Raw genomic sequence first — 25,017 nt, forward strand, 5'->3', positions numbered from 1 at the left:
GGCTTCATTTTAATGACATCATGAGTTAATCTACTTCATCTTCAGTTTGAGGTGGGTTTGCTGACTCTATTAACAGGAGCAAGACCATGAACCAGAAGATCCAGTGGAATACTGATGAACTCATGTTAAACAAATCGATGCTACGTCACACGGCCACTCTGCCAGCAGTCAGTGCATTGTGTTAATGCTGGGACCAGACAAGTGTGCCTTACATAAGCACCGATCTAATGTCTAATTAGCTAATCGGCTACTGCGGACTAGCAGAGAAGGAGTGATGTTGTGTCATGGTCTGGAGCCTCTTTCATACCTTTCTCAGACATTCTTCTCAAAGGTTCTAGGTAAGACTGGATGTGCATACGAGTGCTCGACATGAGAGGTCTCAAACGACACAAGACTAGGGCTGGGTGATATCACGATATTTTAGCTAACTATATCGATATTCGATATATATCAAAATTATTAAAATTTCTCTAAAATACTTGTTAAAAGTCAGGTCAGAAATTTAGAATGAGTTATGGTTTTATTTATTTACATCAATGTTTTCCTACTGGAAAACGTAAAAAAGTGCATCTCTACTGAACATAACAATATCACGTATGAGGGAAAAAAAAACTCTTAGAAAAAACACTAATTTCCTAAATACGTGCGGAGTTCTAGAACAGACATGGAGAGGGAAAAAAATCAATGGCTCAAAAATCTGAAATATAAAAATATTTCATATATATTATTATAATATATTAGTTTTTAATGACTAGGTTGTCCAAAAGTTAAATTTATTGAGTCATAGCTCTGCAATGTGTACCTTAAAAAAGAATATATATATTACAGACAAAATTGATGCACTGAGGGATTTTTTCTTGCCGTGTTGTTTTAATATATATATTTTATTGATGGTCCTTTTTTTTGTTTTGCTTTTTTCGGCACTCATTTGTTCATGGTACGTGTGTTGCACTTTGAAATTTTTCATACCCTTTTGCTCTGCATTTTTCTTTGTGTTTCACTATGCGGGTGGTAACGCTCAGTGGGCGGAGTGCCAGTGGTGAAGCCCCACCCCCTGCTCCCCCCAGGACTGATTATAAACTTGACATTGTTTTTTATTCTTTCGCGTTTCTAGTGATGCGTTTCTGGCTGATACCAATAGCCAATTATTTCAAAAACTGACTGCAAAACAGATTGCTCAGGACCCAATTCTTCCGCACACAGACGTCTTCAACTCATCCGTGGTATGCAAAGTGTTACCAGACACCAAGTAAACAGCCCAGGAGAAGCATGATGTTATTAATGGAGGTGCCTCACCTTCTCATAGGGGTCAGAGTCATAGTTCAGCCCGATGCCGCAGTCATCTGTGATCTCCGATAGGTCCTCGTCATCAAACTCCTCCAGACTGATGTCCTGGGCTGACCTGGCATGGGAAGGTCGAGGTGGGAGATTCAGGAACTTTCATTAATCTGAGTCACCGGCATACAGAAGGCCTCCAGGTCCAGCCCATCTACGCAGACAACAGACCACATCTCCAGGGACTCATACAGGAGACTCGTCTGACAGGCACGCTGGGCTTGAAATCGGCGGTACACCAGTTCTCGAGGGCATTCTACTTTCTGGATGTTCCTCGTTATCCCTGTGCCAGCATGTCATTTCGTTTGGAGGCATCGTGGGAAATTCCGGTGTGCACATCACAGCATGACAGCGACTGGTGACGACGACTCTGAGCTAAATGCGTTATAGCTGCCCACAAGCAGGGCTGAAGCTTCACCTGTCAGCGTCGACTCGGAGCACATGGCATTCGATCAAGGACGTCTAGAAAACTCCCAGATGGCATTTATTTATATCAGTTTCATGAGAGATACCCAAAGGTCCCACTACACCTGAGCAAATACTACAAGGGAAACATACCATCTAAATCAACATATAAGATGAACCAAATTTGTCTAAAACTCTATCTTAAGGTTAAAATGAAATTCACAGATGAAACTAATTCTGTTTTTTCTACAGGAAAAAATAAAGCAAGTGAAATTGCAATATTCAATACTCTGATGGCTAAAAGTGATACAATTTCCAAGCACTTGTTTTTCTTAAAGTTGTTGTTTATAGTAATTTTGTGGTGACTCTGTATTTGGAAATATACACCGATCAGCCATAACATTATAACCACCTGCCTAAAATTGTGCACGTCCCCCTTGTGCCAGCAAAACAGCTCTGACCCGTTGAGGCATGGACTCCACAAGACCTCTGAAGGCGTCCTGTGGTATCTGGCACCAAGAAGTTAGCAGCAGATCTTTAGGTCCTGTAAGCTGCGAGGTGGAGCCTCCAGGGATCACACTACTCTGTCCGGCACGTCTCACAGACGCTCAGTCGATTTGAGATCCGGGGAGTTTGGAGGTCAAGTCAACGCTTTGAACTCTTTCTCATGTTCCTCAAACCAATGCTGAACAATTTTTGCAGTGTGGCAGTGCACGTTAACCAGCTGGAAAAGCCCACTGGCCCTGGGGAGTACCACTGCCATGAAGGGGAGGAACATGTTTAGGTAGCTGGAAAGTGTCAAAGTAGCATCCACATGAATGCCAGGGCCCAAGGTTTCCCAGCAGAACGTGGCCCAGAGCATCACACTGCCTCTGCTGGTTTACCTTCTGCCCATAGTGCATCCTGGTGCCACCTCTTCCCCAGATAAATGATGCACACACATCAAGTCATCCACATGATGTAACCATTGCTTCCACCGCTCCATGGTCACGTGATCGTTGTGGAAACTTCTGGCAGTGGACAGGGGTCAGTATAGGTGCTCTGACACAGCCCCATACGCAGCAAGCCGTGATGCACTGTGTGTTCTGACACATTTCTGTCACAGCCAGCATTAAGTTTTTCAGTAATTTGTGCTACAGCAGCTCTCCTGTGGGATCGGGCCAGGCGAGCTAGCCTTTGTTCCCCATGTGCATCACAAGACCCCATTGCTGGTTCACTGTCTTTCCTTGGACCAGTTTTGGTAGGTACACATGCTCGACAGGTGCCATGGTAACGAGATAATCAATGTCATTCACTTCACCTGTCAGTGGCTTTAATGTTATGGCTGATCAATGTATTTCCTTTGTAAGTGCTGATAATACGACTGTGCTACCTTGTAGCATATCGGCTAAGAAATACTTGGTCATTGAAGTGATTTTTTTGTTTTGTTTGATCAAGGAGAGAGGTAACATTTTTACTGAAATTTGGCTGCAACATTGTCTTTTTGGTTAATACTGGTAATACTGGTTAATACTGGATTCTCTGGTTATTGGTGGCTAGTTAAACTTTGAGAGAAAGTAGCAATGCCATTCAAACATGGACTTATTGTCCCACCGAAGCCATGAGATCAGAGCCAAACTCCGCCCACGACCCAGGATCTCAAACAAGGGCCTGTTTCATCGTATGGGATTTCACACACTCTTTGTGTCCGACGGGGTTTCCATGTGACTTACAAAAGAATGTACAGAATGTACATTTTCAACAGAGCACTGTCTGACCAGCAGTAATGATCAAGCGCCACATTATAGGCAGATGTGATCCAAACACAGCCATCCATAAACATCAGAAATAAAATTACCAAAAATAAAAAAATCAATGACCAAAATTAAAATGACAGCAGTAGAGGTCACATAACACTACACCTACATAAAACATACATAAATAAAATAAAAGCGTGCTTTCAGAATGGAGCTGAAACATCCTGTTAGTATGCACTGACTTTGGGAAAAACATCATTTATCACAACTTGTATTTCAGACAGTCTGCAGTCTGGTTCAGTCAGTAGATTAGCTGTTTCTGACTGTGACATTCCAGCAAGTATCTACAGCAGGGGTTCAGACCTTGGCCTGCACTTTAATCCACCTTATGAATCAATATGGTTAACGTCATCACAGTGGCCGTACCCGCTCACATGCCATCATCACAGAGGCCGTACACGCTCACACGCCTTCATCACAGAGGCCAAACCCGCTCACACACCGTCATCACAATGACTGTACCTAATCGCATGCCATCATCACAGGGACTGTACCTAATCACACCACATCATCACAGAGACTGTACCCACTCACACGCCGTCATCAAAGAGACTGTACCTAATCGCATGTCATCATCACAGAGACCGTACCCACTCACACGCCGTCATCACAGAGACTGTACCTAATCACACGCCATCATCAGAGACCGTACCCACTCACACGCCGTCATCACAGAGACTGTACCTAATCACACCACATCATCACAGAGACTGTACCCACTCACACGCCGTCATCACAGAGACTGTACCTAATCACACCACATCATCACAGAGACTGTACCCACTCACACGCCGTCATCAAAGAGACTGTACCTAATCGCACGTCATCATCACAGAGACCGTACCCACTCACACGCCGTCATCACAGAGACTGTACCTAATCACACCACATCATCACAGAGACTGTACCCACTCACACGCCGTCATCAAAGAGACTGTACCTAATCACACGCCATCATCACAGAGACCGTACCCACTCACACGCCGTCATCACAGAGACTGTACCTAATCACACGCCATCATCAGAGACCGAACCCACTCACACGCCGTCATCACAGAGACTGTACCTAATCACACCACATCATCACAGAGACTGTACCCACTCACACGCCGTCATCAAAGAGACTGTACCTAATCACACCACATCATCACAGAGACCGTACCCACTCACACGCCGTCATCACAGAGACTGTACCTAATCACACGCCATCATCAGAGACCGTACCCACTCACACGCCGTCATCACAGAGACAGGCAGATGGCTGGGCATCCAAACCACATGCTCTTAAGTTTGCAAAAAGCTTCCCTTTAAAAGTAAAAGGAAAGACATATTTAGATTGGGATACATATATGGGTTATGACTGGTTAGTTGGCTACATGCTGACACTAAGGATACCAATGAGAACAGCTTACACTAAACCCTAAAACTGCATGAGAGAAGTGATATGATTGGTTATTTTTTTTTAAACAGTGCCTACCATGTATGGTCAGTGTTATATGGCACACAGAGAGAGGTCCCAGGCACAGGGGAAACTCCAAAGCCATGGTCAGTTATGGATTTACAATACATGACCTGGGTCTTGATGACAGTAGTCTTCAGGTCAAAGCTCCAAAGGAACCCGCAGCCCAACCCCCCCAGCATGAGCTGAGCAGGTGCAGCCAATAGCGGAGCACACACAGACCCGTCAGCAGGGCTGTGGTGAGGTACCACCCTGTTTACAGAGAGCATGACTCATGGCACCGTGATTCCATGCTCATCGTGGAAATTAGAACATGGTCACTAATCATCAGCACGGAAAATCAACCATAAATCAACATCTGGCTTTTCCAGTCAAGCTTTCTCCTTGATTGCATTTAAAGACCAAATGCTATTCCCCATAAAACGCTGCTTTTCCCAACTCAGAATTTGGCTACAAATAAGACACATGATGGGATGATCTGCTTAGACCACAACAGGAAGCGCCTGGGGGGGGGGGGGAATGGATCCTCTAAAGAATGAAAACATCCACACACAGAGAGAAGCCCGAGCAGGGACTGCAGGCTGCTTCTCCTCCGGTCACTGCAAGTAGCTCATGACTGATGGCAACGATGAAAATTCAGAACAGGACAGAATATTAGCATCTAACTTCTGTTGGAAGCCAACCAGTCCCCCACGGATCTGCTTAGTCTGCTGTACGAAGAGAACAGCTCTTACTGACTTACTTACTTCCTGGGCCTTGTCAGCCCTTCTAGCTGTCACCGCAGCCGGCTGCCATACTCGCAAAGTCACACAGCAGCAAGCTGAGACAGATTTACACGAGGCTTCATAGACACACGGCTGTTGTCCTGTCCAGGGCAGGACTGTCTAACAGAGTCACTCTGCTTTTACACACACATTTACCAGGATAATACTGCCACTTCTCTGACTGTTAATGGAGCTGCTGTTATATAGTAAATATCAAATAAACTAAATATACATGAATGTGTGTGATATGGATTGTAGGACAGTATACTGTGCGAGTCTGCCATCTACTGTGACGTCATGGGTAGTACGGGCTTATGCAGTATGCATACTGAACAGAGAACTGGCATCCCTCTAATCCCACTTCAATTAAGATGTGGAGAGATGTGCAGCTTTGATCTGGGATAAGAGACGGCTTTCCAGGTCAGGGTGACAGGAACGAGCATGATCCCCTTTCACTGGCTATTGTGAATTGCACTGCACAGACGGGGATATGCTGATGTAACAATGTGGTCCTCTGAAAATATCTCAGCAATGTCTGGCTGTTTATTTAGGAATAAACATGCTGATGACTACACCAATAATTAGATTACTTCTAGTGCTGACATTACCAGTGATATATGCTCAAAAAGTCTAAGGCGAATTACTCGCCTGGTTATAAATACATGCAAAAGCTGCCTAGATCCTGCTCTTGTGGGCTGTGGGTGCTGATGTTTTATCTCAAATGTTCCCGACGCAGCAGATTCCAGGGATGCAGGAAGATGAAAGTGTAGGTCGTGCCTCAAACCTGATGAAAGTGGCCGGCCTGAGCCCATCTATAAAGGCCTGAATGTGAGCATGCGCACTGCGCTGCTCAGTGGGAGAGTTCCGAACAGCAGCGTGCAAAGGGGGTAATCTGCTTCACAGGGGAACTGTAAAAATACTGAGAAAACAGACAACCCAGGAAACTGATTTGGACCTTTGCAAAAAAGTAAACAGGCAAGAAAATTGAGACATACATACAACATGAATTGAGCTGGTCTGGTTTATATTCCCATTAAATGTAGAAGAGATACTAACTAGTGACAAAAGTGGGAGCCTCTTCAGCCTTGAAAACCATGAAGTGCTCCCTGACTGATCCTCTGTGCTTAGCTAACACGGTCAGGTGACACACCTCAAGCAGTGTGAGATCAACCGAAACACCGCATGCATCCTCTCTTCATCTCGGGCCCCAAAACTGCAGCACAGACAGCAGCCGGAGTCACTCAGTCACCGTAAGGCCATATTACTTTCTGAAGCTCCCCACTGTCATAGTTCTCTGGGTCTGGTTTACACATCATTGCACTGCTCAAGTTTAAGACACTCTGAGGGAAACATCAGAAATGAGGTCTTTCAGTGATTCTGCATGTGACACCTAAATATTTCCTGCCTGCTTGCTGTACTTCATTACACAAATGCATAGATATACGTCTGTTATCTTGTCCTTCTTGACTGTGTTGCTATTGAAATGAAGCCAGCTTCTTCTTCTTAAATATTTGTGATATATATATATATATATATATATATATATATATAAAATTTATGTGTATGTAAATACTCACACACGTATATAAACGGCCAAGGTACAGCCACTGTTCCGCCACTGCCAAGTAATACTACAGTCTGAAGCCCTGACATGCCCTGATCAATGACACTACAGTATGAAAGCCAGTATAGCCATAAATAACCCTGTGTTATGTATATAACCCTACGATATCCTGGGTATCAGATAGGAATAAATTAATATTAAAATCACCACATTTTATTCACGAATACAGTATGGTTACCGGATATTAAATATGTCTGTGTAATGTGCAGTTTCTCTGCTCATCTACACCAGTATCGGTGCGCCACACTGCAATGGACTACGTAAACACCGACAGGTTATGGCGGATATGGGGAACTTCCATATTTCTTCCACTAATAACAAGCATATAAACGAGCCGTCATTTTTACAGCCAACAGGGCGTGGGCTTCCGTAATCCAAACGGGGGGAAATCAGAGAAATTCAGCGGAAATATCGTCTTCCCGGAGGATGCTGTCCGTCTCACATTCACGCGTGAACCTGTTATTAACCTGTTATTGGATTGCATCCTGGATTCCCGAGTGGATGCAGCCGGTGTGCTTCGCGGTCCGTAAAATCATTTATTATAACGCAATCGGCGTCCGGGGAGATTTATTATAAAGCGAGCGGACAGGACAGTGCCGGGACATTAAAGCATCCTCGGACGTGGTGCGGTACCCTCAGAGCTGCCCGGCCCGGTTCGGCATCTTCCAGCACCCTGGCAGTGTCCCTCTCGGCCCGCATCGCGAACGGAGCAAGGTCGGGTCTCAAACCTACCTGCAGCCTGGAGGGGAGAGGCAATGCGGCGTGGAGAGCGAAAACATCTCGGTCCTGTCGGCCATCTTCTCCCAGCATCTGCTTTAAAGTGACTGCGGATGATGCGAAGGCGCGCCGCCCATTCAGAGCCGGAGAGCCGTCGGTGCGCACGGACGGGAGCGGCTGACACGGACGAGCATGAACCTCCTCCTCCTCAAACGCGGCGCAGAGGAGCACATGCACTCAGGGGCATTGCAGCTAAAATTTAGCGATCTCAATCTAAAATAATATAGCTGAAATGTAAAAAGCAGCCGCTTTTGGAGTAGGGTTGTCGCTGCACGATACCCCCCGATGCAGCGGTGCACATCTGGACGGTGTGCGGGTAGGGCTGCGAGCGTCTGCTTCCGGGAAGCTGCCAGCTGATGTGAGGATGCTGGACATGAGCGGCATTGCGGATGTGCGCTGCGGGGATGTAAACACACCCATACCGCATCGGCCGCCACGTTATCTCGGTCTTTTCCCTGCCATGCAGGCGTAATCACACCCTTTCCCGTATCATTCCCGACTCGGGAATCTCAATCCTCTGCCCTCACCCATGAAGCTTGTCGAGGGCACACTGACATACATTTCATCGCTATAAGCCTAAATGAATTCCACGGGTTCCAGGTAATAAAGTTACGGTTGCTCGCGTCTTTGGGGTAGTTTGAGGGAATTATTGTTATTACTGTTCAATAATATTAATAATATAATTATATAGTGTATATAATTTTGACCTTAGCTGAAGGGCAAATTGTGCATAGCTGTTAAGTAACCCTGGTGCTAAAATTCATACATCACATAGTCACCTGGGTGGGAGAAAGGGCTCTCATTAAAATCATGCTGTATCACCCTAAAATGCCCTAAAACACATACAGTAACATTTGACTCCTACAGTCAGTGTGATACTGTAAGGTTTATTAAAATACTAATTTATGTGGAACCACACTAAGTTAATGGGAATTATCAGTTAGTATAGATCTAGCTTTACAAAACAGGCAAGCTAAAACTGTCCTTCAGTAAGAGCCACAAGTAACCCAGGGATTAAGAAGGGAAGGTAATGTGAGGCTTGCTGTGTCAGGGTCCAGCTCCTGTCCCAGTCTGTGTCCCTTCCCCATTCGGCCAGCAGGTGTCGCTGGTCATCCCGTCCCTCTTATTGTCAGTCTTTGTGTTGTCCCCCACTCTCTATCAGCCACATGGCTCAACACATTGAGCATGTGGCTACCTGTGATCCAGTCTTATGTTTGAATCCTGCCTCCTCTGTTTTTTGTAGTTTTGTAGATTTTTTTGTTCCCTTGTGTTTCAATTGTATTAGTTTTCTAGTCCTTGTGTTTTCATTTGTATTCGGTTTTGGTTTTTGCCCTTGATTGTGTTTTTACCTGTCAGTTTTCCCCATTGTTAGATTCTGTTTCTAGTTTGAGTTTAATGTTTTAGTTTATTAGCTTCACCTGTTGCATGCCCTTGTGTGTTTCCCAGATTGCTCGTTGTCCTGCACCCTCCCCGATTGGTTAATTGTCTGTCTCACTCCTGCTTGTCATTACCCTGTTCAGTTTTTGTATTTAAGTTCCTGCCTGAGTTTAGTCCCTAGTGGGTTATCATTTGTTGATTGTCGGATGTCAGTGTAGTTTTGAATGTTTTGTTGTTTGTAGCCTGCCTGCTTTTACCTGTTACTGTAAGTTATTTTATGCTTATGCCTTTAGTTCTGACCCTCAAGGTCTGTTTTTATTTTTGTAGCGTTTTCAGTTTTTATTTCAATAAACCTTTGTTTCGTGAAGTCGTAAGTGGATCGTCCACATTTTCTGCCTGTATCATGCCATGTCCTCGTGCCAAAGCCGGCTGGATCTGTGACATGCTGCTCCTCAAGTCTTTAACCTGAATTTCACCACATCTAATTACAGTTGTCAACTGTTATAGACACGTCATCTCCAAGCACAAAACATTAGCAGAGGCAGTACATGTGAAAGTATTTCCACGTTTTAGGTAGTCCTGGGGCCTGGGTGGGTGAGATCAGCTCTTTTCAGTTCAGTTCAACTTTATTCGTATACCCCAAAGGTAAATTTGCTTTGCAGTAAAGTGAGTCACAAAAATAACACTATAACACAATCACATAACCATAGTTCTACATTCCACATAGCAATAAGATCACATTCTTAAGGCTGCTTAGTTTAGCTCTGTCTACAACTCTTCTGAACATGAGGCCATTTTCATGAGGGTGAAGCCTTTCCGTTCCCAGTGCTGGACTGAGGAACAGAACAGAATTTGTTATAGCTCTCTCTCCCATCGGTCACAGGTAGTCAGGCTGAGGTCAACTTCATCCATAGCTGTACAGGAGCCCATGTTAACTGGGTTTAATGTTTACTGCAGACCTGGGAAAAGCACACACAAAACAAATAGCTATATAATTACTGTGTCCAGGGCTGATTAAGAATGCTTTGTAATATACTGATTATGTCAGTGCTCTCGTTCTCCCACAATCCCACTTAATCAATGCAGAGACTGAATAACACTCATCTGAACGTGGCTGAAATACCAAAGACAGAGCTTGCCTATGGAGTCAACATGCAGAATTTTAATGAATCAATCGAGTAAAACTCTGGAAGAGACCCTCACCAGAGAGGGGTCTAAGAGGAGGAAGGGGATTTGCTGGAAAGGATAACTGACACCGCTTGGCGAAGGAGCTGTGATCCACTAGGCGGCCTGCGGACAACGAGTGGATTTTATTCGGACTGGACTACAATGACACCAAAAACCCCACAAGGGGTCCAAGCACAGGGCAGGAATGTGTCACAAGAAGTAAGAGAGACTACAGTGACACAGGGACAGGCTGAAGGAAATACAAGGAGCAGCACAAACAGCAGCTTTCCATCTGGGTAGCATGCGGGAAATAAACGCTATGATCAAAAAGAGCACCAGGCCACGGAAGGCATACAGTATATATACACTGACAATGAGGGTAGATCAGAAACAGGTGTGGGTAATTAACAATCAAGCCAACAGCAGGGACCAGCCAGGTGATATGAGGAAGGTGAAACAAGACATAACAAAAACCGTGGAGAGAACCAGGAACCAAGGCATAAATACAAAAGGCAACACGGAAATATAAAAACAAATATATATATATAAATCCCCGGGGAGATGAATAACTAAAATAACCAACACCGACAGAGATGGACTGATTACAGCTGCCCTCTTAGCCCATTTAGGCAGGCCTGGGGAATAGAGGAACACAAAAGGGCCCTAGACCTACAGGAACACAATGAAGAGGGCAGGATGGCCAGTGACACCTGCTGGCCAAACGGGGAGACGACTAGAGAAGGCAGGGGCAGATGCTGACACTGCAGCCAGGAAGGAGCCCGAGGTGATGTGAAAAGCCATGGGCTGCATCAGCAAGCCCACCCCGTTCAGTCGATGAGAGTGACGGTAGCATTTTACTCAGATTCAGCTTGGTACTGTATAGTGTTTCTGTACTGTTACAGTGATATCAGGGCTATTCGTTTTCTAGCCATTTACTTCAGCTTCTATATAGCAGGCCCTGAAAAGCGTATCGGTGCAAACCCATGAAGGATGTTAGAAGCAGACGAGTCTCCATTTGTAATCCCTGAGGATGCCACTGACATCTCTGGCATCTCTGTCAGCAGGCTACTGTTCCTGCTGAAATCAGTGTCATGTTGCTGCATTACCCTGAGCCAGGAAACCAGGCAAAACGGTGTCACTGTCTTTGCTGGGCTAGATTATCATGTCTTGACAATCACCGCAGGCCGAACCTACTCCAGGAATATTACTTCATTGATTTCCATTGGGCTAAATAAAGTAATCCCTGGCTTCTCCAGAAGCCCACTCATCACTGGGTCTAGGAATAAAACTTAGGACTTTACATCTGGAGGTTACCCAGAGGAGGTACGTTCAACCTGGACCATACGTTTGTTCTGTACCCTCATGGAAATACTTTAAAACGATAGCAGATGTACCAGACATAGTACATGTACACGATGGCAACATCAGGCTTTTAGAGAATGTTGTCCTTGTCCCACGAACGTGGATGTAATCTGCAGCAGCACATTATTGAAATTGATTTGCCAAGCTAACAATAATTAAGCATTTGCAGTAAATTGCGTTCATTGCATCCTTCATGGTCCTCCATCTTTGTTATCTTAACTTCCTGAACGGTATCCTGATATTATTGCTCTACATTTTTGGCACCAAGCATGAGTGTGAAAGTGAGACAGATTTTTTTGTCAGGTCAATGTGAGCTCTGGCTGGGCACCAGAATCCAGCATGGGCTCCGTGTGAAGCACCTATCAGAGTCTTAAAGTTCTATTCATCTCCTCCAGCTTCTATTTTATTTCTTTGTTGTTTTTTATTGTAGTTTTACTGCCTGCTGGATCTTATTCTTATTTTGGTTTGTCGTATCTGTCATCTGTGTTTTAGCTGCTTTTTTACTGTGTAAAACTGTGGGAAATAGCGCCATCTTCTGGTAACTTCAAGCTCAGTTAGAATTTCTCTTGCTGTCAAGATGTCGGCCAGTGACTGGGAATGGGTGGAAGGGAAGCATGAGGGAAATGGAGTCTTAGGCTTCAAAAGCCATCTACAAAAGCCACATGCAGTAAGAGTCTGTTTCTTCCACGTGATGAGAGAAATCCACAATATTCCTATGGAATATGCAGGCTTTTGTGGATCTTAATCTCATGCATAACCTGAGAGAAATGTCAAACACATCAACTCACTGCGTATATGGAAAGTTCAGTTCAAGTGCTTGGAGGTCTGATGTTCAGCACAATCCACACCATGCCCCTTACCCAGCTCCCAAGGATTTCAGGCTCTGTCTTGGGGCAAAACCTTCACGGCACATATGATACCGATGGAATGGTTTGTCATTCCATAACACCGGCCAAAACCACCCTGAAAAAACAAGCATTTTAGGACCCGTAGAAAAAATTATTTCTACAATTTCTGACCAGATCAAGCATCTACTTTGGTGCAAACTGTTAGTACAGTGTTATTTTATTTTCACAAAAAGAAACAGGCATTTTACTGTTGCATTTTAAGAGTGGATTCCTGTCCCAAAAGGTTCCCTGTTAGGTAGGAGTTACCGTTACCAACGTGCATTAGTATCAATTGCAGTTTGTTGCTTGAACTGCAAGAGCATTCAAATGGATCCATGACTCAGCAAGATGCGTTCTGACCCATAACCAAGATAAATGTCTAAGTATTATAGCAGTAACACACAGTAACACGTCATAATGGCTGTGATGCAAGGAGGTCTGTGGAAAGTAAATTTGACATTGGTAGGCCCAGGAGGGGAGGCATAGTGAGTCTGTAATGTCTTAGGCCTCAGGCAGGAAGAGATTGTTTTGAATTCTATGTGTCCTCGTCTCATGATAGCTGCCTGCGGTTGGTTCCTGTAGCAGAAACGCCCAAACTAATACAGCTGAACATTACTATGTGCCAAGGCAGACACTAGATGTGTTTTACATCAGTTCCTGGACGTGGAAAATGTATTTTATTGAGTAATCGCAGCTTAAGTAATTAGGCCTATTGCGCTGAATATTTCACCTTACAATCTACTTAATTTGATCTAGTGATGGAAAGGAATTCCTTTTAGAAATAAAAAAGTCATGATGTTTAATTAACAACAAAATCTGTATTGACAGTCTATAGCTGCAGATCACCAATAAGCCAGGCCAGACGGTGCCGTAATGGCTCTGCCTTGGCTCATTATCTTCCAGAAGCTGCTCAGACAGTGTGCAAACACATCACTGATGCATTAAGCACCTGGCCGATGGCAAGTACTCCTGAGCTGTGTAGAAAGAGAGCCTTCCTGCTCATTCTGGTAAATACTGTGCTGGAAACCAGCAAAGGTCTGGGAGAAACACTGGGCTTAAACAGGCAAGGGTAACCGGTACCCAGACTGCAGGTATGCTGCCGGACACTGCTTAGACTGGTTTGGGGAGCTCCGCTGTGCCCCCTACTAGCCAGCCGGCTAGAGGCGCGACACATTTTCCTTGTCAAATCTGCTCAGTCAGTCCACAATAAAAATCTTAAGAATTATACATATGACATCGAAAATAAGCCATTATATACACCCGAATTCGTGTTACCCGTGTCTAAACGTCCACTGTATTAATTTTGATCGCTATCATGAACAACATTACTTTTGGTACTTTTCCGACCCAAAAAGCATTTTATACGTGTTAGAAGTGTTAACACATTCGGTCACTGCATTTCGCTGCCTGCATTTTAGTGTACGCTGCAACCTGTCGCGTATTTTAATTTTATTGCTTAAGTTTAAACGTTGGCTTACAGGACACTTCTGCGTACAGCTGTACTTACCACAGTGGCTCATCCTTATTAAAACTTTGTTCTGGTTAATAGGTAAGCGATTGTTTTTTTTTTACCACGCCCTACAGTCCCCATTGGGCGAGATGATGAAATACATGAAGTGTCTTCATAAAAGCGAAGCTGGCATTGCTGCTGTGCTGAGATCCCGTCCGTGACCGTTCGCAGCAGCTGACAGCTTTACCGCGTGACTGCGAGTACACACTGCGCTTCTGAAAGGCTGATTTAACTCTGGGAGAAGCTTTTGGTTAAGAGAAGCTGTCCTCTGTGTTTACACTTTAACTATTTAGTTAAATCTATCTAAACCGTTACATTAAAAAAATTATAATAGCTGTGGTGAGAGGGTTAAAACGAAACGTATATATATATATAACGTATATAAAAGTTATATTTAATTTTAAGTTAATTTCGAAATTTATTATTAGTGACAGTTTTGATTCCTGGCTCAGTGTTATAACCCTAACTTGTTCTTTCAGCGTATCGTATTATGTCAGACCCCGAGCAGCAGGTGCTTTTCCCGGAGCTGATAAAGAAGAAACGGGACGGTGATCATCTTACTGAAAAGGAGATCCGAGATTTCGTCAATGCCGTCAGACGCCAAACCATACAGGAAAGCCAAATAGGTGCTTTCACTTTGCTTTAAGGAATGTTTTCTCCATTAAAACTAATTATACGAACTCTAAAATAAAAAGTAGCTCTAATTTTTCGCGGTTTTGGTCTGTATGCATAAAATTTATTTTCCATTTTTTCCTGCTCTCATTGTATTTCATACGGACATGTGCTTGAACTGTTTGGATATATACGGGTTGCCCTGCTTAGGGCAAACTCCAAATAAGTGTCCCCCTGAAAGAGCAGCAAGGTGATTTTGGCAACTGTCACGGATAAAGGGGGGTGGGCTGAACCGGAGACTTTCTGTCCGCAGGGGCTATGCTCATGGCCGTATGGTACCGGGGAATGGACGCCGAGGAAACGCATATCCTCACCCGAGAGATGATGCTCTCTGGCGACGTCCTGCGCTGGCCGCAGGAGTGGGCAGGCCTGGTGGTGGACAAGCACTCCACGGGCGGGGTGGGGGACAAGGTCAGCCTTCCCCTAGCACCAGCTCTGGCTGCCTGCGGCTGCAAGGTGGGTGGAACCTGCAAAGGCAGGGCTGACTGGAGACAGTCAACCAGTAAAATATACTCTCCTGTCGACCGAATGTCTGCCTCTGGCAGGGATAGCCGGCTTCCTGTGGCTGCACTGAGGCCAGCAGGTATGGGAGGTAATTTCTGCAAAAAATAAAATTAAAATGATAGGGAGGGGGCAAGTTTGGTCAAACATCACAAGGGAATGTTAGAGAACAAGTGGTGCCACCAATAGGATAGAAATGAGGCAACCCTGCAAATCATCCGAGTATAGATAAAGATAACTAAGCGTAAGTGAACATTAAATCCGGCTAAGCTAGAAATCCTGCTTTGTGATACAGGAACCAGGAATGTAACCATCTGTTTTGGTGTGCCAGTGTTATTTTACTCAAGCCAGCCGGAAATCAGGTGATGTGTCATGTCCTGTAGGTGCCGATGATCAGCGGGCGGGGCCTTGCGCATACTGGAGGGACACTGGACAAACTAGAGTCCATCCCTGGCTTCAATGTCCACCAGTCTGCAGAGCAGGTAGGTGCAGTGGCCTGTCGTTTCAGGCACGTGATGTTGGGGTCATGTGATGCCATCCCGTCACTGTGCTGTGGCGGCACTTTCAGCTGAGACGCATCATGGAGGAAGTGGGCTGCTGCATTGTGGGCCAGACGGAGAGCCTGGTGCCGACGGACAAGGTCCTGTATGCTCTGCGAGACATCACTTCCACCGTGGACAGCCTGCCGCTCATCACTAGTGAGGGAGGGCTCCGCCTTTCCTCTCACATGGATGCTTTTTTTTCATTATTTTGTGTATCGTCAAGTAATTTACAGGCGTACAGTTTCATACTGACACTGTATACACCATTATATACATTCATATTTGCCATTTGCATGTTTCATAGACACTCTTCTGCAGGTTTGTTACTCACTCACCCACCAGGCAGAAACGTTCAAGCTTCAGTGCAGCATTTCCTTTGGTTAAGTGGTTAGTTGGCTTGTCATGCATGGTTTGCACGCAGCAGTGACGCAGCTTCTGCTTCTAACTATTTCCAGGCTCTATCATGTCCAAGAAAGGGGCGGAAAGTCTGTCTGCGCTGATGCTGGACGTGAAGTACGGGAAGGCAGCTCTGTCCCAGGACATTGAAAGTGCCAGAGCCTTGGCCCAGTCCCTGGTAATGCAGAAGCACCCCATCGCTCTCCCCCCCCACCCCCCACCCCATGGTCGCATTAGCAGTCTGCTTACTGCACGCCCTGCCCTGACCCACAGGTGACCACGGGAAGCAGGTTAGGGATGTGTGTGGGCGCTGTGCTGAGCAGGATGGACAGCCCGATCGGACGCTACGTGGGGAACGCTCTGGAAGTTATCGAGGCCATTGAATGCCTGAAGGGGCAGGGGCCCTCAGACCTGATCGAGCTGGTCATCTGCCTGGGTAAGAAGGGCCATCAAGAGGTCATACAGACGTGCAGTTAAACTGCTGTTTGGAGAAACAGCTTTGCTCCTGTTCCCCCAGGGGGCTGTTTGCTGAAAATGGTCAGGATGGTGGACACCCTGGCCAGTGGGAAGCAGGCGATCAGCAGGGCCTTGGAGAGCGGAGAAGCCCTAAACAGGTTCCGGGCCATGCTGCAGGCCCAGGGGACATCTGCAGAGGTGGCTGAATCCCTGTGCTCCAAAGATTCAGACTATTTCAGTGTCCTAAGGAGAGCTGAGTTCAGCACTGTACTGGAGGTGCAGGAAGGAGGTACGACAACACGGGCTCTAGTAGCTGAAAAACATGACAGTGTGTAGGGTTGGCGGTGAACCTGTCAAGTGTTTTGGGGATGGGGTTATCCTGGCATATGTTTTGGGTATGGGGTTCTCCTGGCAGGCATCTGGGGATGGGGTTATCCTGGCATATGTTTTGGGTATGGGGTTCTCCTGGCAGGCATCTGGGGATGGGGTTATCCTGGCAGGTGTTTTGGGTATGGGGTTATCCTGGCAGGTGTCTGGGGATGGGATTATCCTGGCAGGTGTTTTGGATATGGGGTTATCCTGGCAGGTGTCTGGGGATGGGATTATCCTGGCAGGTGTTTTGGGTATGGGGTGAATATTGATGTTACTTTTTCACGGCCTTGAAAGAGCAGCAGTGTCTTTGAGGAATGTAAAGAAACCAAGCAGAAGTAATGTGCAAGTTAGCAGAGAGCAAATGGAGCTGGGGGTTGGCCCTCGGCATGGCACCACCAACACGACAGCAGGCGTAACAAAGAAAGCTGCCGCCCTCCTCTTGGAGGCGGAGCCCTGACCACAGGCTAGCCCCTCCCACAGGGGGCTAAGCCAGGGAAGTTTGGCAGTGAAGAAAACAAAATCAGTACTGATTTAAAAAAACAAAACGGAAATATAAAACACTGACATTGAAACCCTTGTGCTGAAATTAACTTTGACCACTGAAAATAGTTCCATTGGACTAAAAGAGTCATTAAAATTATCAAAGCTTCCAATAAAGAACAAATATAAAGTGCTTGAACCTTTTTTACCATAACATCTGAAATTTATTTTTCCAATGACAGTGCATTGTATTTTTCAGTGCAAGTTTTTTTTACACTGCAAGTCTTTCTTCAATGTCAGTACTTTCATTGTCAAGGACTGCATTCTTCAAAGGACGTGATCTATGAAGTTGTGGAATTTCTAACAGAAAGTCCTTTCAAATGGGATGGTCTGACCTATGGATCATTTCCTATTTGCATCACCGATGTTCCCTCCCTAACCCTTTAGTCACGAAGCACCGCCCCTATTGCCTAACCTGGGCACGCCCACTTTACCTCTGCGCAATGAATCTTGGGATATGTTAGGCTGCAATGGAGCCATTGGGTGGATCCTTCACAACTCGGCAAGAGAAGGACGCATTTCCAGACCACATTTGATGGAGCCTTTGAAATGGGACAGACTGGTCGCACCGCAAGGATGCATTTGGTCTTCAAATGCAGCCTTAGAATGGTGCAACACCTGAATTCTGACACAACCAGGGTCTCTGTTTTAACATGGAAGAGGGGAAATTGCAGGGGATGGTCAAGAAATGTATTATTTACATATATTTGATAGCTTCTCTTCTTCCAGGATGGCATCACCTTCTTACAGTGGTGTTCTGGAATACCCAAACCGCAATTATGTCTTTCTTGTTTGTTTTTATTACATATAATATTGAGCGGCCATAAAGTAAAGATTTTAATTGACTTCATGTTGTTTAGCAAAACACTGCAGGAACAATGCTAAGGATAGCTTATAGGTGCTAGCAGCTAGCTAGTGAAGTTATCCCTATGGGGTTGGACAGACCCCATTCCCACTCACTCTGAAAGCTGTTTTATCGACTGCTAATTTACTGTGTACCGTACAGTCTCCTGGCACGGCTCCTGTGGGAATTACCAGGTCGACTTTCATTTTATGCCCACTCAATTTAATGAAAAGTACTGACACAGAAGAAAGGCTTGCAGTGTAAAAAAAAACTGCACTGAAAAATAAATCGCATTGAAAAAAATGTTTCAAAATAAAAATAATAATAATAAGATTACAAATGTTCTGGTAAAAAAGCATCAAAGGTGTTACATTATAATAATTACAGCTTGTATTATTATAACGACTATCTTTTAGTCCGATGGAACTCTTTTCAGTGGCTAAAGCTAATTTCAACACAAGGGTGTCAATGCCAAAGCTCTGTATTTCATGTTTTGATTTGTTTAATCAGTGCCCATTTTGATTATTCAATGGCAAACTTAAAAGTCTCTGATTTAGCCACAAGCTGCCCTCCGGGGCTGCATTCACGAGCCACCATCAGAGCCTGCTAGCACGGGTGCTGTTGCAGGTACCGTTCTGGAGGTGGACGCCATGGCACTGGCTCAGGTCCTATATAAGCTGGGGACGGGACGTGCACAGGCTGGAGACCCCATCAATCACAGCGTGGGGGCGGAGTTACTTGTGCGGCTGGGTCAGCGAGTGGACAGAGGTGAGGACATTCGATACTTCACACGTTCCCTCTGATACTAACCGCACTTAGCAGCTTAGCAACAAGCATGGTGGGAATAGACTTCCTGTCTGTCATGTGGAAAGTCTGTGCATGGTCTGTGTCTGCTGAACTGAGAGTTACAGCTAATGGGACACCGTTGTGCAGCATCAGAGAGGAGGTGCTCAGCCCTGCGTGGAGGTCGGGGTTTTCAATAACAGGACATGCCTCTCACCTTCAGGAGACCCCTGGGTCAGGATCCACTATGAAACACCAGCCCTCACGTCGGAGCTAGAAACCATCCTGCAGGGGGCGATAGTCATCGGGAAGGAAGGCGATCTCAACAGGACGTCCCTGCTGACCGAGTTCATCCCACCTGATCTAGAGAATTAGAAGAATACCCGTAACAGAGGAGGATAAGAACGTATGAGCAGGGTGTGATCGTGAAGGCGTAACCCTGCCGGCAGCCGGGAAGGGCAAGTGACACTGACACTGTAACGAGCCTTAATGCTCAATCCCCTTAGCAAGATATGTAATCATAATTTCAAGAAAATCATAAAACAGCACTTGTGCTACTGCTGTAACACTTTCTGTATTGGTGTCTAATTCTAGTGATCATGTGCAGTAATTTAATAACTTAAAAATCGTTTAAGATTCTTTCTATAAACATGTTTACCGCCTCCATGGCTAAGCTTAGGCTCCATCACTGCAGAAAATGGGTGTGTTTAGAATGTGTAATTATTTTACTGTGATTGTACTTTGTGTAATGGAAGTAAACTGGTTAAATTAAAACGATCTGAGTATGGTATTGGGGCAGCAATTGGGAGATTAGTTAAGGTAAATTGATAACAGCACAAATATTATTGTATTTAAACAAGTGTGTTTTATTTCTGATTAATATTGTAAAACACAATGTCTCTGATATGTAATGTACTGCCACCTACTGGCAGCAATAATTACTGTAATGAACGCATGTATTGTGCGTTTCGGGTTTCCGCGGTTGTGTGGCTGACGTCAATAAAAAAGCGCAAGCAAGATGGCTGACTGCTAATGGTGTGTTCGTTTTTCTCTCGGAACTCGGAAATTCCGAGTTGAGTGACATCATGTCCGACGATCTCCCGTTCGAGCTACCCACATCTCGGAACAAACATGGCTGCCTCCATGAACACGTTGCTGTGTGTTGTTACTTTATATTTTAGCAGATTTGGAGTTTTCCAAATGGAGAAAATGGAGAAATGGAGATTTTTCCGAGAGACAAACAAGAAACACGAACCAGTCAAACCACATTAAAAGCTTTATAAAATATTTTAGTACATTCATAGCGATATTCTTTTTTCGATCGGTAAACAAACTACAAACAAACCAAGTCGCCATGTTGAAATTACGTCACAGGGGCAACTCGGGCAACAAAATCTGGTCCGACTTCAACGTCATAAAAGGGGCGTGTTTCCGACGGGAAGTGACGTTTTTCGTGACGTTTCGTGACGTTTTCATCCAAGTTCCAACTTGGAGAGAAATAATCGAACGCACCATAAGTTGCAGGCTCGTGTCTCGTCCTTCCCAATATATTACATGGTGTCAGAAGTCCGTCCAGGTCAGGTACGTCACTAAATTGGCGTTGTCGCAGTTCGTACATCCCAAGATAAACTGGGATGCCGCTGATTTGTATCAGGAGTTCAAAAGATTCCTCAGTCACGTAACATTCGTGTTCGATGGGCCACTCTCTGAATTATCAGCTAAATAACGTGCAGATTGAATAGGTACATGGATCGGGGAGCAAGGCAGGGAAATTTATAAGACGCTCGCCTGGGCAGACGGTGAAAAAGACGACCCCGCTTAAGTACTGGATAAATTTGCCGGTTACATACCACCGAGGAAAAATAAGCGAGTAGCACGACATCGCTTTAAACAAAGGAAGCAAGGCGCGATGGAAAGCTTCAACCATTTTGTTAAAGACTTAAGGCTTATATTAATGGACTGCGAATACACTGATCCGGATGACATGCTGGTTGACGCAATAGTTGCCGGAGTCAGAGAAAAACGAGTACAGGAAAGACTGCTAGATAATGGTGAGGACCTCACGCTAGCGAAAGCCATCAAAATTCCTCAGCAATTCGAAATGTTGCAGAGACAGATAAAAATAGTAAGAGAGGAAGATGGGGAAGGCTTATCAGTAGTATCTGCAAAAGCAAAGCTTTGTTCATCCAACCCAAGTGTTGCACAAAGTGTGGGAAAGATGCACAACATCTGTGGAATAAGGGAAACTGCCCAGCCAAAGGCTCTGTATGTTCCTACTGCAACAAACTAAAACACTGGGCAGCAGTATGTCGCAAGTGACCAGTAGGTGCAGTAAGTGTGGAGTCTAATTTGGATTCAGTCGATGAGGAGATTCTGAACATTAAACTGACACAAACAGTTGCTCCAGAAGATGACAAATGGACCGTTTGTCTCAAGCTTCTGTCTCAGGACGTGCAGTTTAGAATTGATACAGGTGCCAAGTGTAATACCCTCACATTGGACAGTTATCAGTTACTGCCCCACACTGCTCAGTTAATGCGCTCCAACAGAGTGCTCCGTTCGTACTCCAACCACACACTCAGACCCGTTGCCACTGTGGAACTCCCAATAAGGTACAAAGCTTGTGAAGCAAATAGCAAGTTTGAGCTGGTGAACATTGCACAGGAAAATGTGCTAAGTGGTGCAACAGCAGAGACTTTAGGTCTCATAGCTCGACTAGACTCACTGAAACCCCAAGCTGAAGAAGGAGAAAGAAACATTACTGTGGGCAGCGAGGTAACCCAAACCATACCAGCAGGACTGGAGGATTTTCCCGAGCTGTCACAAACCACTGGTACATTGCCAGGAAAATACTCAATTAAAATTGATCCAAACGCAAAGGGCATAATCCATCCCATCCGCCGACAACCAGCAGCACTGAGGGGGAAGATAGTGGAGACATCACTCTAGTTACATCACTAGAGTCGACCAACCTACAGAATGGGTGAGTTCCATGGTAGCAGTTCTCCGAAATGGAAAAGTAAGAATCTGCATAGATCCAAGTGACTTAAATAAAGTCATTAAAAGAGAACATCATCCAATGCGTACCATAGAAGAGGTTGTTTCAGAAATCCCAGGTGCCAAAGTCTTCTCTGTCGTGGACGCCAAATCAGGGTTCCTTCAAATACAGTTAGTAGACGCATCATCCTTTCTCACAACCTTTAATACCCCTATCGGAAGATTCAGGTGGCTCAGGCTGTCATTTATTCGGATAAAGTCGGCGGCAGAAATTTTCCAACGAATAATGGATCAGATGCTTGAGGGCATTGATGGAGCCATAAGCATCATGGATGACATCCTGGTCGCTGCGCCTTCAGTAAAAGAGCATGACGTTATCCTTCGTAAAGTGATTGAAAAGGCCACAAGCTATAATCTGAGATTAAATCTCAATAAATGTCGCATTCGCCAATCGTCAGTGCCATATGTGGGACACCTAATAACAGAGGCAGGCCTGAAACCAGACCCTGCAAAGGTTAAAGCGATCAGATGCCTACCTCCACCCACTGACAAAGATGGAGTCCGACAAGCTCAAAGATCTGTGCTCACATCCACCGGTGCTTCAGTACTTTGATCCAGCAAAGCCTGTAGACATATTCAGTGATGCCAGCAGCAGCGGACTGGGAGCCGTTCTTCTGCAAGACAATCGACCCATTGCTTTCTCTTCAAGATCTCTAACCGATGCAGAAATACGCTATGCGCAAATCGAGAAAGAAATGCTGTCAATAGTTCATGCTTGCACGAGATTTCACAACTATATTTTTGGAAACCACGTTACAGTGTATAACGACCATAAGCCTCTGGAAGATATCTTCAAGAAGTCACTCCTGTGCACCCCCATGAGGATTCAAAGAATGCGCCTTCGCCTGCAGTGGTACGACCTAACAGTCAAGTGCAGGAGAGGTAAGGACATGGAACTACCGGATACGCTGTCCAGAGCACAGCTTCCAGACACCACACCGGAGATTGAAACTTTAGAGCATGTCTCCATGCTCAGTTTTATCTCTATCACTCCACAAAAGTATGCTGAATTAAAGGAGCGCACAGGGGAAGAACTATGTGGCCTTCTACAGACAATTCACCAGGGTTGGCCTGATTGCAGATGGAATGTCACCATTCCAGTTCAGCCATACTGGAATTCCAGAAGCCAACTAGTCATGACTGACGGCATAATCTACAAGGGTTTGTGCGGCTGACGTCAATAAAAAAGCGCAAGCAAGATGGCTGACCGCTAAGTTGCAGGCTCGTGTCTCGTCCTTCCCAATATATTACATCATACATATCATATGCTGTAGGTCAGGTTTTTTGTGTAACCGGTAACCATTGTCCTCCTGCTCTTGTTGGTGCAAACACACCAATTACCTGTGGACCCTGGCACACAACATTGACTCTCTCTTCAAGATCATAATCTACAAGGGTTTTCGTATAGTCGTTCCACCCACTCTGCGGCAGCACATGCTAGGACTTATAAACAAGTCACATCTCGGGATGGTGAAAAGCAAACAGCGAGCTCGTGAAGTGCTGTATTGGCCCGGGATGAATGCCGAAATTGAGCAAGTAATAAGAGATTGTAGCACATGCGCCGACTTTCAGAATAGACTACCCAGAGAACCACTGAAACCGACTGAGGCACCCTTATTTCCATTCGAAGAAGTAGCGTCCGACCTTTTCGAGTTTGAGGGCAAGCATTATGTTCTAATAGTGGACTACTATTCGAAGTACATAGAAGTCGAGGAGCTGAAAGATCTGCTTTGCCGCTCAACAATAAAGGCCCTCAAGAGTCAGTTCTGCTGCTATGGTATTCCCACAACGCTCCGGACCAACAATGGCCCGCAATTTGCATCGGAAGAATTCAAAGATTTCTGTAAGGATTATGGCATAATACATAACACTTCCTCGCCGCATACGCCACATTCAAATAGCGAAGCGGAACGGGCAGTCCAGACAGTAAAGAAGCTTTGGAGTAAAGCTGATGACAAATATCTCACACTACTGGACTATAGGACGACCCGTCTAGAGACAGTAGGTCTGTCACCAGCCCAGCTGCTCATGGGCAGGAGACCCCGAAATAAACTGCCCGCCGCACGAGTACTATTGGCCCCAGCTACCTACGACCCAGTGCAGGTCAAGTGTCAGCTGCACATGGGCAAGGCCACCCAGAAGTTCTATTACGACCAGAAGAGGGCGAGCAAACCGCGTGCGTCTTTGATGCCTGGAGAGGAGGTAAGGATACAGCCATATCCCGGAGAACGGCGGTGGACCCCGGCAGTTGTGCTTAGGCCGCACAGCATGTCCCGGTCATATGTAGTGGACTGCGGAAACAAAGAGTATCGCCGAAACGTCCAACATCTTCGCAGAAGCACTGCAGTCGCTAACCAACCCCATCATAGGTTGTGCGCCGAGCCGTGGGTA

At 45.4% G+C, this 25,017-nt stretch overlaps 2 protein-coding genes across 9 annotated transcripts in view; one reads left to right on the forward strand and one right to left on the reverse strand.

The window, feature by feature from the left end:
- Window positions 1-14,594, reverse strand: part of LOC111846144 (C-Jun-amino-terminal kinase-interacting protein 2) — a 29,949-nt gene extending 15,355 nt beyond the window's left edge. Inside the window, exons 1-3 of one of the 5 annotated variants that reach the window (XM_072709907.1) lie at window positions 14,461-14,594; window positions 12,855-12,966; window positions 1,297-1,402 (exon numbers count right to left, since the gene is read on the reverse strand). Coding sequence is in view for 3 of the 5 variants with exons in the window: in XM_072709906.1 (XP_072566007.1) it covers window positions 1,297-1,402; window positions 8,116-8,180 (171 nt within the window). In the remaining 2 variants the exon portion in view is untranslated. Of the gene's footprint in view, window positions 1-1,296; window positions 1,403-8,115; window positions 8,539-12,854; window positions 13,030-14,460 lie in introns of those variants that run through there. The other 4 variants (XM_023816070.2, XM_072709906.1, XM_023816069.2 and 1 more) reach the window with 4 other exon arrangements.
- tymp (thymidine phosphorylase) lies at window positions 14,589-20,602 on the forward strand. 4 transcript variants are annotated; one of them, XM_023816074.1, is made up of 10 exons: window positions 14,589-14,663; window positions 14,943-15,089; window positions 15,389-15,591; window positions 16,020-16,118; window positions 16,205-16,334; window positions 16,634-16,752; window positions 16,848-17,010; window positions 17,092-17,319; window positions 19,414-19,554; window positions 19,793-20,602. In XM_023816074.1, the coding sequence occupies exons 2-10, from the start codon at window positions 14,954-14,956 to the stop codon at window positions 19,942-19,944; spliced, it is 1,371 nt and encodes a 456-aa protein (XP_023671842.1). In that variant the 5' UTR covers window positions 14,589-14,663; window positions 14,943-14,953; the 3' UTR covers window positions 19,945-20,602. The 4 variants fall into 4 exon arrangements, with proteins under 4 accessions (XP_023671842.1, XP_023671840.1, XP_023671843.1 ...); XM_023816072.1 differs by having other exon boundaries at window positions 14,611-14,713; XM_023816075.2 differs by having other exon boundaries at window positions 14,617-14,659.
- The last annotated feature ends 4,415 nt before the right edge of the window (window positions 20,603-25,017 follow it).

Source organism: Paramormyrops kingsleyae, chromosome 3 (assembly GCF_048594095.1).
Source record: "Paramormyrops kingsleyae isolate MSU_618 chromosome 3, PKINGS_0.4, whole genome shotgun sequence".
In the NCBI taxonomy this organism is placed as follows: Eukaryota; Metazoa; Chordata; class Actinopteri; order Osteoglossiformes; family Mormyridae; genus Paramormyrops; species Paramormyrops kingsleyae.

Excerpts from the sequence above, each read along its gene's own strand:
- tymp (XM_023816074.1), top strand. The coding sequence starts at position 14,954 with ATGTCAGACCCCGAGCAGCAGGTGCTTTTCCCGGAGCTGATAAAGAAG. Across the intron at positions 15,090-15,388 it reads CATACAGGAAAGCCAAATAG|GGGCTATGCTCATGGCCGTA; the intron begins GTGCTTTCACTT and ends TTCTGTCCGCAG. Across the intron at positions 17,011-17,091 it reads CGAGCTGGTCATCTGCCTGG|GGGGCTGTTTGCTGAAAATG; the intron begins GTAAGAAGGGCC and ends CTGTTCCCCCAG.